This window comes from Balearica regulorum, chromosome 9 (assembly GCF_011004875.1).
Source record: "Balearica regulorum gibbericeps isolate bBalReg1 chromosome 9, bBalReg1.pri, whole genome shotgun sequence".
Lineage (NCBI taxonomy): Eukaryota > Metazoa > Chordata > Aves > Gruiformes > Gruidae > Balearica > Balearica regulorum.
The window spans coordinates 26,955,405-26,970,358 of NC_046192.1; the positions used below are offsets into that span (position 1 = coordinate 26,955,405).

The 14,954-nt window shown below is 44.2% G+C and overlaps 1 protein-coding gene across 1 annotated transcript in view; it reads right to left on the reverse strand.

Annotated features, from left to right (window-relative positions):
- Nucleotides 1-300: 300 nt before the first annotated feature.
- IQCJ (IQ motif containing J) overlaps nucleotides 301-14,954 on the reverse strand; it is a 54,883-nt gene continuing 40,229 nt past the window's right edge. Inside the window, exons 2-5 of the mRNA XM_075761830.1 lie at nucleotides 5,671-5,735; nucleotides 4,708-4,788; nucleotides 1,414-1,564; nucleotides 301-327 (exon numbers count right to left, since the gene is read on the reverse strand). Of these exons, the coding sequence (XP_075617945.1) occupies nucleotides 301-327; nucleotides 1,414-1,564; nucleotides 4,708-4,788; nucleotides 5,671-5,735 (324 nt within the window). The remainder of the gene's footprint in view (nucleotides 328-1,413; nucleotides 1,565-4,707; nucleotides 4,789-5,670; nucleotides 5,736-14,954) is intronic.

Genomic DNA, 14,954 nt, shown 5'->3' on the forward strand with positions numbered 1-14,954 from the left:
ATGGCAGCCGGTCTCCAACAAATGGCAACGGCAGAAGAAAAATTTATATCCAAATTTATGTCTCTCATTAGAGGAACCTAACTCGTTTAATACACGAGACATTAGTGTGTAACCCAATATTGCAACCTAGTTTATCATCCTGGTCTCCAGCTATGAACACAAGGCATCTAAAAATAAAACAGTGCACTCTCAGTAATATTTTATTAAATGCCGTCAAATCTAATGCAGCCTGCCTAACCACAGTGTCGCAAAAATAATAGCTACTGGGAACAGCTCACCTAGCTTCAGTTTGAACCTGGTTCAACGGAGGAAAGGGTCAAATTGTCCCTGTAAGCCCAAGACCAGAGTTGTTAGCCCAGAAAAGCTCTGTTGGATCTGGGAGCCTGCCGTGTGCTTTGCATTAGGTGGCATTGCTCCAACTTTGCAGCTGAAGGCAGTTAGACTAACAAACGTCTCTTCCTTGCACGGAGGCTCCATCTACTTTAAGAACTCTGCTAGCAATGATTTGTAGATTTTTGTAGTGAATTCAGAAGCCACCAAATGCTGTCCTGTGAGTGGCAACAGAGCTTCCCGCAGCTGACCAGCTCCTCGCAAGGGCCCACACAATCCCTTCCCTCCTCTCCGGCACACCTCGGTCAAACAGTGGGACTCTTATTTAGCTGGTCTAACACACACCGTGGCAACTTCTCCCTCCTGTATTATTTTTTTTAAACTATTGAATTACGTGATACAGTCCAGCCTACAGTTTCCTCTAAACTGATGTATTCTGACACAAAGATGAAAGCAATACTTATAGGCTCTATATCTATCTGCTGATGTTTTGACCTAAAAGATCCCACTCCAGAGACAGACACAAAGCCACGTTTTCAAAAAAATGGGCTCTATATTTGGCTTTCTAGTTTAGTCACTTTAAAAAGAGAAGTACAGCCTCCAGTCACTCAGTCCTCAAGGTGGCATGAATATTTACTCCAAAATAAAATTTCAGTTTTAATCCCTAGATCAACTTCTCTAAGTCTTCTTTAGGAAAAACAAACAAAACCTCCTACAAATCACATTTATTTGTAGGAAAAGCACCATAAATTTTTTTTTTTTTTTTTTTTTTGGTGTGTGTGAACACAAACCGCTAAACACGTGTGAAGATCCCTGCAGAAGAACACACCACCATTTGGAAACACCTTTTCCCATCAAAAGCACTGGTGATATGTGCTGAGATCCAAGTCTAACACGCGCAGTTTACACATTCAACTCTACCTACAAGAGGCACATCTCACATCGGCTTGAGACACAACTGATCCCCTAAAAAGTCCCTCTTTCATGATTAGCCCATAATTTAGCCTTCATTTACCTGAAGTCCTAGAAAGGAACCCAACAAAAAGCAGTAAGTAGGCAAATGAGCCCCAACGCTGTACTCACCGGCGTGCTGCTGTCGGAGAAGGTGTTCATGCTGATGGACCTGCTCATCTTGTCCGAGGAGAGGGACGGCGGGGAGGGACTGCGCTTGTCCAGCTGCTCCTGGTGCGGCAGGTCCTGGCGCTGCAGGTACTCACGCCATGCTCGCTGGATGCTGAGGCAAACACCAAGGCACGGGGTTGGAGGGGATAATGTAGCAACAAAAAGGATTATAAAATATATATTCTTGACTGAAAGGGTGGGGTTTGGTGATTATTACTTTATTTTGTGTGCACTTTGTTTTCTGATTTGGGTAATGATCATGCAGAACTACCTTCTGGGGGTCTTATATTAGCACCTACTAGTATAACTTGAGGTATCTGTTAAGTAGAAGCAATTCTTTATTTCAGATCCCCAAGCCTAGAGAAGTGATTTAGATTTGAGACTGCACATAACTCAGCAATTCTCTTACATCTTGCAAACAAAATAGAAATATGCAATTATCTGTTTAAAAGAATGAGCAGCCTTCAACATCTTACATTTATATCAGCTTTCAGATTATAACGCAGATACAGTTGGAAATTCAGAGCTAGACCAGTACCCTTTAATATCTCCTCTGTCTTGGGCAACTGGGGACTTAAAACCTCCTCCAAAGCAACGTGTGGGGATTGCGGTACGAGCTCTGCTGCCAAACTCTAAACATGGACCAAGCTTCTAAAACCTGATGTGAAATTCTGTAAAGAAATGCCATTTTCTGTGCCGACCAGCGGCCGGGGAGCTGGAGGCCGGGGCGGCTCTCACCAGGTGGCAGTGCCGGACCGCCCGTGCAGTTCTGGAAGTGCCAGGGAGAGATGCTGGGAATTCAAACAGCGTTTACAACAGTAATGGCATTAACCCAAAGTACATGGGTGTTTGCACACTCAGGATGAGCTGTGATCTCTGCAGAAAAGTAGGGCTAAATTCTGACCTGAGACTCAGCGGTGTTGCTGCAGCTCAATGAGTTAAAAGAGCTCCTTTTAGGATTTTTAAGCAATGGAGAGTTTATTCATGAGGATATCAGGTCAGTAAAACTTTCAGTGTGTCTGTTAATCAGGTAGAGTACCCTGACCTTTGCTTAAGTGGTGCAAAGCTCTTGTGCTGCTCTGCCCGGGAGGCTGCGCGGGGAGCGGGTGGGAGCCGGCGCTCCTCCACCCTGCCTGCTCCTGAAGGGTCTGGCACGCTCAGCACCCAGCCTTGCTGCTGGGGTGCTCCCTGGAAGGGGAGGGGTCCCACACCCAAACCCCACCTGGCCCTGCTCCCACCGCGGTGCCTGCACCCCAGGGCAGTGCTGAGGGCAATGCTCCTTCCTGAAGGGACCTTACCGTGGGCTTTATGGTTCTAGCCAAAGGGGCCAACGCCTTTGGCATGGATTTACTTTGTCCTAGGAATACTCTTTTTTCTTTTTTTTTTTTTTTTACATTGCCTTTTTACCAGTTAAGATGACATTTCTGCTCCCATCTCCACAAGCCAGAAAAATGTTTAGCGCCCAGACACCATGAAGAGGCGTTTGATTACAGCCAACCACTTGGCTTCACAGGAGGAGGACGAAGCTCCACACGAGGACACCTACAACTTCTCGTTGACGGCCCGTAGTGCTGGGGACTCCAGCCAGTGGGAAGTGCCTCTTGGAGTGCTATTTTTCCTGGTCAGGAAACACTCCCAACACACATGGCAGTTTGAACATCTCAAGTTTGAGGAAATCAAATACACATATTTTGATTTGTTGGGGTTTTTTTTAGAAGGATACCAGATCAGAAACAAACAGCATTCATTACAGCCTCACCAGGATAGGTGTACTTCAGAGCTAGTCAGGTGGGTTAAGTCCTGTGTGGTTTTCATACAACAGCTTTAAAACGGACATAAATATCTACCAAAGCTCCCAAACGCAAGTGCCAATGCAAGAGCTTTCAGTAAATACATTTTGTGTTAAAGCCCCTATATCCTCACACCTCAAGCATTTGCACTTTGCATTGTTTCAGTTTCAAGCTTTACTGCATAATATACACAAGTAGTATTTACATATTTATATTTACACATACTTTCTACTGTAAAGCTTGAGACTAGACCAAGGTTAAGTCATAACTACCCTTCTGGAAAGCTCTCTGAAAATTTATTCTCTCATCTGGCTTATATTTGCATGACTAAAAGATGCTGGCTGGATTTTAATTTGAAACTTCACGTCCTTTTAATATTTTAATATAGCATTAATATTTTAACATCCTGTATAGCGAGTGAGCTGCAGCTTTTCAACTGGAAGTGAAATTCAGTGTGTAATGTAGCAACACATACAACTCTGTGTAAAGCTGTGCCTGACGTCGCAACATTTTGCCATGAAGTAGTTGGGGGCTTCAGCATAAAGATTTTAATATTTTTTGATGCCAGTGAAGCCATGTTAAACTTTCGCTGTCTGCTCGGAAGTCCAGCGGCGCTCCGCTAGCGCAGGGTTGGTGCCAGCCGGATGGAGCTAATGCCCGCACCGGGGCTGGAGGGACAATGCTGGAAGAGGCACAAAGAGTCCTCTGCTCCGATAGACGTGTGGGTAAGTTAAGTTATACCCCCCGTATTACCATGTGTATTACAGCACGGTCAAGCCTTTTAGAATAACTGACCCCACGGTAAATTCTACAACACGTGGAAAATGTATTACAAAGGCTAGAATTACTGCATTTGGAAGTTGGGGAGTTCATTACCAGAACACAGTGATGCTTATCTCTTCCTTCCAGGTGGTGCAGCTAGGTGTCATCTATGTGCCTTGGCTGAGTGTAGCAACTGCCGAGCTTTCCAACAAGCCCAGCTTTCCTAGCGCCAGAGAGCTGAGCTGCACCCCCAGCCCTGGTGCCCTGGTGCCCTCAGACTTACGTCTCCATCCCCATGCACGCCCAAGGACTGCTCCTGGCAGAAGGATCCCGTGGGACACCTGAGGAGCTTTCACCAGGCTTCATGTCAGGCGTGAAAAACGCCACCGAGGAGACTTCTGCTTACTCTGTAATATACTTCCCCACCACCACCAGAATGTTCCCTGTATATATGAAAAATCTGGCAGATTTTCAGATATTCTATAGTTTCACAGAGGAAATGACAAATTAGTGCATCATTAAAGTTTAGCATTTGAAACTCAATTTGAAGAGAATGTTCATGTGCTTAAAGGTAGGGAAGAGCTTACCTACTTTGCAAAATTTTTATACTTAAAGTGACATAAAAATCCACGATGGATACGGTCTGGGAATCAGACAAACTCAGCTGCATTTAAAGGCAGAAACAAGAGTCTTCATTACTTACATTTTCACTTTTGATTCCAAGGGCTGTAAGTTGATATGATATTTTTCAATATTATTTTCTTCATCCATGGCAAGCTGATGGCTATGGAAAAGAAAATAAAATGGGTTTAATGTGTCTCAGCACGATGCTTTTGCAATCACTGCGAATTAATTCTGAAATTTTGACAAGAATGTACAAGAGCTGCTTATTATAAGGTATCACTGTCTTTGGAGGAAGGCATCTGGGGCCCTGGCTCCAGCCCCATTTGACTGTTAACAAAAAGTACCAATTTAGAGCCAGTTTCCAGATTGAAGCTTGCCTGAGTCCTTGCACTAAGCCTTCCCGATGCCACAGCTCCAGAGACAAGCACACCCAGCAAAGAAGCCACTGCAAATAAAACAATACTGGCAAATATAATAGATATTCTTGCTAAATTAACTTTCATCCCTGGGGCTACATTCAAAAAGCTTGAGAGTAAAATGGAAAGTAACAGTGGTAATGCCGGTAGCAAATGAATTACATCAGCAAAAGCCATACAGGAATATGAAGGAAAAATTCTTTGTAATAAATGATGACCGAAGAATTTGTGCTGCAAACCAATCACTTTGAGAAAGCAATTTTAAAATGCTAGAAGATAGAAATCAAACATCTCAGGACGCTGCTTTGGATGGGACTAGTGACATGAATGAAAGGTCTTCGCATGAAAATTTGTAAGATTAGACCCCAACCTGTGGAGTTATTTTGAGACTTTACTGGACACTTAATTACATCATTCAATCATCAGCAGCAGTTTTCAGAAATTATCCTCCTGTAACTAAAAATAAGAATCATTTATGGGAAACATACAAAATCTTGACTATTTAGTATATTACCAACTGAAAACCATTCTACAACAAAGAGACTGTCCCTCAGAAAGGGCTTGTTGCCCTATAAAAGCCATTTCACTTTATCATGTTTGAGATATCATGGAAATCGCACATTTACCTTTGAAGCAAGTCTTTGCCATCATTGACCTGTTCCAAGGTGTGCTGAAGCCTTTTGAGTTCTTCCTATAAGGAGAGAAAAAACATTTCAATGTGCTTATGGGAAGCCCTTGGTTGACATTGGAGATTCCCCCTCAACACATTGTGAGCCAACCGCTAAACAAAGCAGGTCCTCAGGTAATGTCTATGGGGTTACTTTCAAATTTAGATATCCAAAATAACTATAAAGAAACCAATAGATTTATCAATACGTCCAGCTCGTAAGTTTGAAAGAAAATATCTGACCTCTGAAAACAATAGGCAGAGCAAAAGAGGAAAGTATTCTTTTACGTCTTAGGTGTGTGGCTGCTTTGATTTCAGAAATGGTCTTGGTAAGAGGCAAGTGAGCATCAGCTCGTACTTTCAGACACATCTCTTTGTTCTGCAATCAAACAGCATTCAGTCTCGTAATTAAGAGAGTCACTGGCTGAGATTTACAGCCTGATGCCTTTAGCAGGGTGTTTGCATCAGATCCTCTTTCAATAGCAGAGATGTCACAAATTTAACTGCAGATGCATAGTTGGGGTTCCCTGCATCCATGCTAATGTCCCAGCAAAAATCTACCCACGACGTTCAGCACAGAGACATGGCTTAAAAAACTAAATTGTATCTGGCTGGTGGGGTTGTATTGTGTGGAAGGGGCAGGACTTGAGGGGTGGAGGAGAACTTGGTTGCAATGAAGCACGTGCTCCAGGGGATGCAACTCCTGGGCTGAACTTTCCATCCCCTCGCAGGGCACAATCCCACAGAGTGCCCTGGCATCGCTGGGACACGCAGGCGCAGAGCACGCATGCCCGGTCTCCTCAGAAGTCGGGCTGAGAAGCAAATGCTGCATCCCCCCCCCGAGTGCATCCCTGTGATGCAGCACAAAGAGGATCAGCATCACCGTCCTGGGATGCAGGGACATGCCTTCAGGTTTGTGTTTATACATCAACTGTCTGATAATTAAGCAACACTGGAAAACGAGAAGCCTATGCAAAACACAAAGATGTTAACTCATGGCTTCTTTTAGCGCATTAAGCTGGGAATCAAATGTAAAAGCAAAAGCTACCCAGAGCAAGGAAGGAGGGTAATTTACTTGACACCTACGTGCATACAGATACAGGATTCCCAGGAAAGTTAGAACATTAAAAAGGCAAACCAAGGATATTTTCATCCTGTATATCTTATCTGACCTGGGGATGAATCAAAGATTTTTGTTTCCAATAAGACTGTTGCAATCTTCAGGAGCACAACAGATCAGCCAGCTCTACCTTCTGCTTTCCCAAATAAAGCCGATTTTGTGAAACAGAGAAATTTCACGTGGCACTTTCTAATCCTGTACAAGATTCTACCCTGTTCGACATGAAACAAGATCACAGCAGGTAGCTGATTTACTCCTAATACAGCTTTCATTTCTTCCCAGCCTTGGAAGGACTATTACTGCAAAATATGTTTTATGCATAAACCAGATTTGTCAAGACGACAAGTGAGATGTTTCCCCAGTCTTTGCCCCTCTGGGTCTCTAATTGTAGCACCATTTTGCGGACACGCTGCAGCTGATAAAGCACTGCGTGCGATTCGGGAGGCCTGGCTGTGCGTGCTGGTCATCAGCCGCTGGAAATAATCCAGTCGTGAAACTTCTTTTCATTTTTGCCTTCCTCTTTTTTTTTTTTTTTTTTTTTGGCCTGTTCTGAGGAACATCCTCTTCTGGCATATTAAAGACAAGCAACCTTCAAAATTGTTTTCTTTGAAGCACAGTTCAGTTCAGAAGATAACCTTTTCTTCTCCCATGTTATTCCACTGGTCATTTTTTCAGCGTATCCCAGAGCTATGTACAGTAATTTAGAATGTGAAAACAATTTGCAATTGACTTTATATATAGCTCTGGGTGACAAAACCTGCATGACTTACATAAATCATTTCTTGTGTTTGACATCATTTTCTATTAACCTCAGGGTGAAGCCTGAACAAAAAAAAAAAAAGTAAAAACCAAAATTGGTTGTGACATTTTTGACTATTCAGTCTTTCAATTAAACATCACCAGACAGTCTTTATAAAAGCCGTAATATAAGGCAACTACAGAAGGGGCATAGTAATGTTTGCATAATTGGGAAGAGGAGGAGACATAAAATCTATACTAATTTCAGTTTTGCGTCATTAACCATGAAGTATTGATTATTGCTCCTTGCAACAAAATTTATGAAGCTAGCTGTGCTGCTCTGCCCACAGAAAGTGATTTGGAAGCTTTGCCCTCAGCCCCCGGCGCGGTAACTGATGGGTGGCAGTGACAGCCGGGGTGCTGCTCCTCCAACCCACAGCCTTAGGAGATGCATCTCCCAGATTACACCAGGAGTGACCCAGCTGCAAACTCGAACTTCAGAAAATTAAATTGGAAGAGATCCATACTTCTGTTGGAATACACAATGAATTACGATGCCTCTATAAACCTTGTTATAATGTAAACATATTGTAAAATTTACTGCAGTTTTCGTTTTCCTACTTCAGTTGAATACAAACATTAATAGCAATTGGGTAGCTACGGACACACATAGACACCTAAGGAAGAAAAAGTAATGAAAGCTTGACATGCAAGATCGGTGTTAGGAGCAAACTAAAGTGTCTTTTTCTAGTCTTTAACATGTACATTCCATTTACGCATTAATTATTTTTTCAGCCTGTAGACCTGTACTTTTAGGAAACTAGGCTATTGCAAGGGTTTAATTATTGCCAGGAAACCCTGTAACCTCGTGGGACAGAAAAGACCAAGGGGCTCAGGTCTATAGACTCTCGCCTGGGTAAAAGCGCTGTCCTAAGCTGCACTGAGCTGGCTCCCAGCACAGTCTGCAGGCTGTGGAGGCCTGGCTTGTCTTTGCTGTCAATATTTACAGTTAGAGCAAAAAGATTCTGGGTCCCTCTGCCTTTTTCTACTGCGAATCAGCTGTGTTTGGCTCCACGCAGCCCAAGGACAGGCTCTCGTGGTGCGTGTCCGGTGCAGTGATTTAGCAACCTCACCCAGCTGCCTTCAGCAGTTTTTCAGGGTCTTTTTTCAACGGAGGGACCAAGAGGTTGCCGTGGACTTTCGTTCTTGTTTGGGCTTGCACAGAAATGTCACCTCTCGCTTGACCAGCTGTGGAGATGACAGCAGCCAGCTGATATGGGGTCATTGAGGCAGGCTCAGATGCAGAGGAGCAGAAATCTAAAACCATCTAAATGCACTAGTCCCTAAATCCCTTTTCAAGAAGTCCATTTCAAAAAACTGTTATTAGTGCAAATTCTAAGGAAAGAAATCTGCAGACATCAAATCATACCTAGGTAAATATTCACCTCCAGTAGCGGGCAACAATGCTTTCTTGCTGCTGTACCCAAAAATATCCGATTCAGGTCACTGGAGTGGTTTATACCCATACCTTTAGACTAACACAGAGAAATCAGAGTAGAGACCACATATTAAAAATTAATTTTCAAAATCTTTTTTTGGACATGCATGCTATCATTTGAGTATCTCTGCCTAAGAGGTCTGTCAATTGGTGCCAAATGAATATACAGCAGTGCTTCTTGAGAGGTTAGATTTCAGTAGAACCACATCCCAAAAATAGCAGTAAAATAGATTTAGTTTTCCATTTTATAATGAAGAGTGAACGTTGCAGTTATTCAAACACAACAGCTTTGGGTATGTCTCTATTTCATTGATATTCTTCCAAATTTTAATCAAAATTTTGTTGAATGCTGATTTTCTCTTATGCAGAAAAACTTGCACTTATGTGCATTTCTTCTTCCCCTTAGTTGCAAGTCACTTGCTGAAACACCACCGTGCCAGTTTGAGATCCTCCTCTTCTGGTGTGGAAAGGCAACACTGACCAGAGAAACCCCACGTTGGGGCGGCACGGGTGCTTTCGCCCCTTTGGAGCGGGACGCGCCCTTCGCGTTGGGCTGCGGGGTGCTGGTGAGCACCAGGAGGATGCTCGAAAGGGGCTGGAGCATCGGTGCTGCCCAACGGCACCCGGCTGAGATGCTGCGGAGCAGAGCACAGCCCAGCCACTGCCTTGAAGGCGAGCTACGTCTCATCAGCCTGCTGGTGCTACGCAGGGAAGGAGTTAGTGCTGAGAGCTTTAATTTGGAAATATCAATAAAGATCGCTGGAGCTTTCACAGCCGCTCTTGCCAGTGAACACGTTAGCCCTTCTCATCGCCCCAGGGCCACGGCATTTAAAGGCGAGCGTAAGAGTTGTTCTCCACAGCGCTGACACAGGCGCGTGCAAAGGCGATCGCTTTCCCAGCACAGCCTCTGAGGTGACGGCACAAGCAGGGCGAGCACAGCTGAAGGCGGTCTGAAGCCAGGAACACTGCAATGCCTGCTGCCGTTAAGACCAGAAGCCATGCAGGATCCATCCTCTGATCAAAGCCACCTGATGCCTCTTTCTGTCACCTATTAGGAAGCCAATTTACAGGCTTAAACATTCTCACCTCCTGCCATTTTCCAGTCCCGTGGTCATCAGAGGTGGATACAAGATAATGAAGAAGCTGTCTCTGCTGCTCCTCACCTCTACCAGTCCATCACACCAGTCTGGGGACAGCACGCTCTGTGCTAAACCACCTTTCTCCAGCTCTGATCCACGTGCCACTCATGTTCCAGCACAGAAGCAGCAGCCTCAGCTGCTTTTCAAAGAGCCCAGCTGCTTTTGGCTACTGAACGCAGCCCGTTGCCAATGCTGCTCTGAGCTGCTTACACCCAGCTCTGCTGTCACCCGTATTATTTTTCTTTGTTTCCCTTTTTTACCATTTACACACACACACACACACTGTTTTCATGTCCGTGAAACATCTTGGGGTTTATTAATTTTATTTTCTCATTTTATTAATTTTCATTTATATTTTGCCCTGTTTTCCCTGGGAAGACCATGGCCCCTGTATTAAACGATGTAGAGTCCGTGTTTCAGTCTGACAAGGCCTGTCAAGCAGTGTGTTAATTAAGCCTCTTAGCAGGATACAATGAGTCTAAAGAGGATAGAAACGATCAGGATCCTTTGCGGTGAAGGCTTTTACTCGCGATGATTTTGGACACCCATTCATGCCTGCATGGAGGGGCTGCTCCCATGGGAAACACGTTGGATTATACGAGCAGCCCCCTAAAACTCCTGTTCCCTCTCGGTACAAAACAGGAGGGTTGTCCCCAAAGCAGCATCTCTGGTGGCACCTGTGTGCTCAGTATGGGCGTACATCAGAGGCACAAGGAGCCCCAGTTTGGGCAGACACGAGACCGTCTGTATTATTCCAATTTCAGGGACATGGAGCATTCTGCATCCCATTTTGGGGGCTGGAACATAAAAACTAACACCACGCCCTGAATACACTGAGCGTTCCGTAAAGTTGGTAATTAAATGTCAGATGGTGACAACTGCCTCATATCTCGGAACAAAGAGACATGCCAGACAATAGTGGCTTTTGTATATTGGGGGTGGGAGGGGGAAGGTCCTATTTTATTTGCTCTGGCAACCCAACAGGGACCTTGAACACTTCAGCTACGAACGTTCAAGAAAAGTACATTAACTGCACAAGATTAACATAGCTACAGGGGCTCTGCAATCCACAGCTGTCAGAGCGATTTGCCAGATACTTCACGAAAATTGTGCCATCAATAGAGCTACCTAAACCTACTTAAATGAGTTTCACATTCAGATTTAGAAACAAAATACAAAATGGGTGAGTTACCGCATGGATGTTCAGGTCGGATCCTGTATCCTAGCCTCCCACTGACCTCCAATGGCATCTTAGGTCTTTCCACCCCTTTTCTGGTGTGCATCTCATCTATTTGGGTCACAATATCTTCAAGGAAGGGAACAGCTCCTAGTTTTTTGCTTGTGCATCAGGGCTCTGGTCTTGCTTAGTTAAAATAGAATATGGTTATTAACCGTTAACGAATAGCAAAATTTCAGACTCTTCCATCACTTTTACATCAAATGCTGCCTGTATTTCCCTTCCAGGTCTCACCTTCACTGCAGGGGGACCACAGTCCCTCTACTACAAACACTGCTCCTGATGAGCACAGGGTAAGCACGTGCCGGCTCTGTCCGTGCACTCGGCTTTCCAAATAAGCCAACGAAGGGGCCAACCAAACCCTGAGGACCGCCCAAGGAAAGAAAGTGTCACACTGAACAGAAAATGAGGCCAAGAGCAGGAAACAAAGGGCAAGCATCACTGAAACACTTCAGGCTGGAAAGAGGTTACCACTAGCTAGAGTGCCACTGGGATGAACGTTAGGCACCACGGCTGTTCAGCACAAACGAGCACGTGCTGGTGCTGCAGCGAGGTTTCTAGCTGATCAACCGAGCACGTATGGGAACAGTAGCCATTAGGCAATTAACTCCCATAGTTTGTTGCTCATTTTCCCATCATTCTAGATACTCAAGAGATACTTCACTCAATATGTGTTTTCTTAGTTCATTGAGAATCAAGTTATGCTTGTAGAGCCCAATTGCTACAATCTAGGTTATTCTCCGAAGAGGAGGACCACATTGCTTTCCACTGCTCTCCAGCACAGCCCAACTCCCAGTGATTTTTTTTCAAAAACAATTTTCCTGTAAGTTTAACTAGCTAATATCTTTACAGAATATGGTCTGATTTTCCAAAGGTCCCCTTAGGTCCTCCTTACAGTGTGATTTGATTGACAAGTCTTTCGTGGCTTCTTACTTGCTCAGTTTGGTGTGTTTAGAAATCTGTTCTATCATTGCTTTTTTTTCTGTTTTAAGTCTTTTTTTTCCCCCCATCCTTCACATGTGGTGCATACCTATAATGTCCCCACACACGCAGCAGTGGAGCATTACCTACAGTGCTAGCACCGAGAAATCCCTTCTGACTCAAGGACTTCTTGTCCAAGTACTCTGAAATCTCCATGCTTTCAGATTGACTTCTGAGGTTTACTATAGGAGTTCAGGATGGAGCTAGAGGTGAAAGTTTGGGATCATATGAATGTAACAGAGAAGAAAAAAAAAAAATCACAACAGAAATACTCCAGCACTTCCGATAGTTTCCGGATTGATTTTTGCACCCTGTGCTGTTCGTCACGTGGTGTGACCCAACACAACAACCCTGTGTAGCTGTGTCCCTCACCCTGCTCCTGCCACCCGCTCAGGGCTGGCTTGGGTTTCAGAAGCTGGAAACCAATGTTGGGCTGTAGGTACATCCCTTGGTCTTTTCACTGAAAACCTAACGAGGCAGAGAAGGAAAAGCTTTATTAGAGCAGCTAATTCATTGACTAAGTGTAAACCCAGCATAGGGAACAAAAGCAGAAAATCTCAGCTTTCATATATTTGAATTGAGCTAGGATCCTTTGCTGGGATCCCGGCTACATAAGGATGCCCAGGACAGCTGATATATTAATTCCTCTCATAAGCAGGTGTGAACAGTGGGGAGGGAAATGCAGCAATGCTGGTGATATCTCCCAGGGGACGGGAGCGCTCACAGGATGACCTGTTGAGCTGTTCTCCACTTTCCGTGATATCAATAAATTGTTTTCTTCTCCTTCTTTCAGCTCTGCCCTCAGGAAGAGTAATTTATCGCACCATGGCTACAGAACATTATTTCATAGTTACAGCAGCTCTGGAAACCTTGCACGAGGATGAATGCCATTAAAAAGGCAAGTTGGAGTCCTTTTAAAAAGCCTCTTCTTTCTGATGTTGTCACTGTGGTCAGGGCTTTCAACAGCACCGCTTCTGCCTCAAAATACACAAGCTTTTAACTTTTGCCAAGGAAACCAACTCAAGAGAATGAAGCCTCTTGACATCTTGGCTTCTCTGTCGCCAAAGTGTTTCTGAAACTATAGCCAGTCTGAACACCGAGGAAAAGGTCTGGAGTAACATGAGTGCTATGGGAGACTCAGCAAAGGAAGCATTTCATAGGTTATAGTTCAAGGGAAAAAGAAAAAAAAAAAATCTTTATACACACACATATATACACACACACTGGGATTCAAGTCCATGGCAAGAAAGCCAATTTCTCACTGAAGTCCAGACATTTTTGGAGTCAGGTATGACAGCTACCCTACAAGTGGCAGCAAGCACTACATGATTCACGTATGAGGTGGGGAGATGCTATAACCATATCTAGGATTTTAATGCCATTTTTATGGGACCTGATGTGACAGTGCAAGTCTGGTGTAAACCACCACAGCTTCACCAAAGCAGAGAACGTGTGTTACACGTTGTCCATTATATGTTGCCTTTACTACAGCAACAACCTACTCCAGAGCTAAAGCTGGTCAAGACAGCAACCAACGTGCTCTAGGAATCACTGATTTTTTCAAAAGCAAGTTTCCATTTGGAACAAAACCCAACAATTTCAACATGCCAAATGCCACCACACCCACCGTTAGAGCAACCAGCTGTTCCTCCAAGTCCTGGATAGCAAAAGGCAGCCCCAAAATCCCAACAGGGCATGTCCAGTACTGGAAGACCCATGAAGGCAATGGGGCCAAAGCTCACCAGGGTTGACCACCTGGGAACGCTGCACTGCAGAGAGGGCAGCAAAGCCTAATAACAACATGTTTCGGAAGAAATGAAACTTTCCAACGCAGTATTGTTTCATATGGAGTGGTGCTTTAATCTTCAAGAAATGAAAGTAAATGGCAACCCTAGCGTTGTGTTTTGATCCATGGCACAAAAGCTGCACCTTGGAGAGAACAGCACTGGCCAAATTACACGGGGAATGGTAGGTAAATGTTTTTATGGAGAAGAGACATGTCTGTCCTTAAGTGTCACCAACAGCCCAAGTTTTTCTGTTCTTTACCATTACTTTACCCTTTGTCTGAAGGGCTGCAGAACTATGCCTGCTAAAGAGACACCAGTGGTTTGGTCTCACAGTTACTTTACAAAGAATCTGCACCCAACCCACTGGAAAAAAAAACCACCTTCCATCTCCCTCTAAGGTTTTCATTGCAAATTGGAGTTGAGTCCAGCTTAATTTTGAGAGAAATGTGATGAGATTGCAACCAAGCCAGTGTGGATTTCAGCATGCCAGGAAGGGGAAAGCAGGGGGAAAATCTGACATGACAGATCCATCTTCTGAACTCCCAGTGGAGGTTTTTTCCCCCAGAAAAAGCAAGCAGCTCTTTTTATAGCTCATGAGCCTATTACTTCTAATGACAACAACAGATGACTGTTTTAAAACTGAAAAGAAATATATTAATCCAATTTTCTGCTTTTCAGCATGCGGCACTGTCTACTAATTTTCACAAAAGAAGAGACTGATGAACTAGTTTAAGAATCAGAAG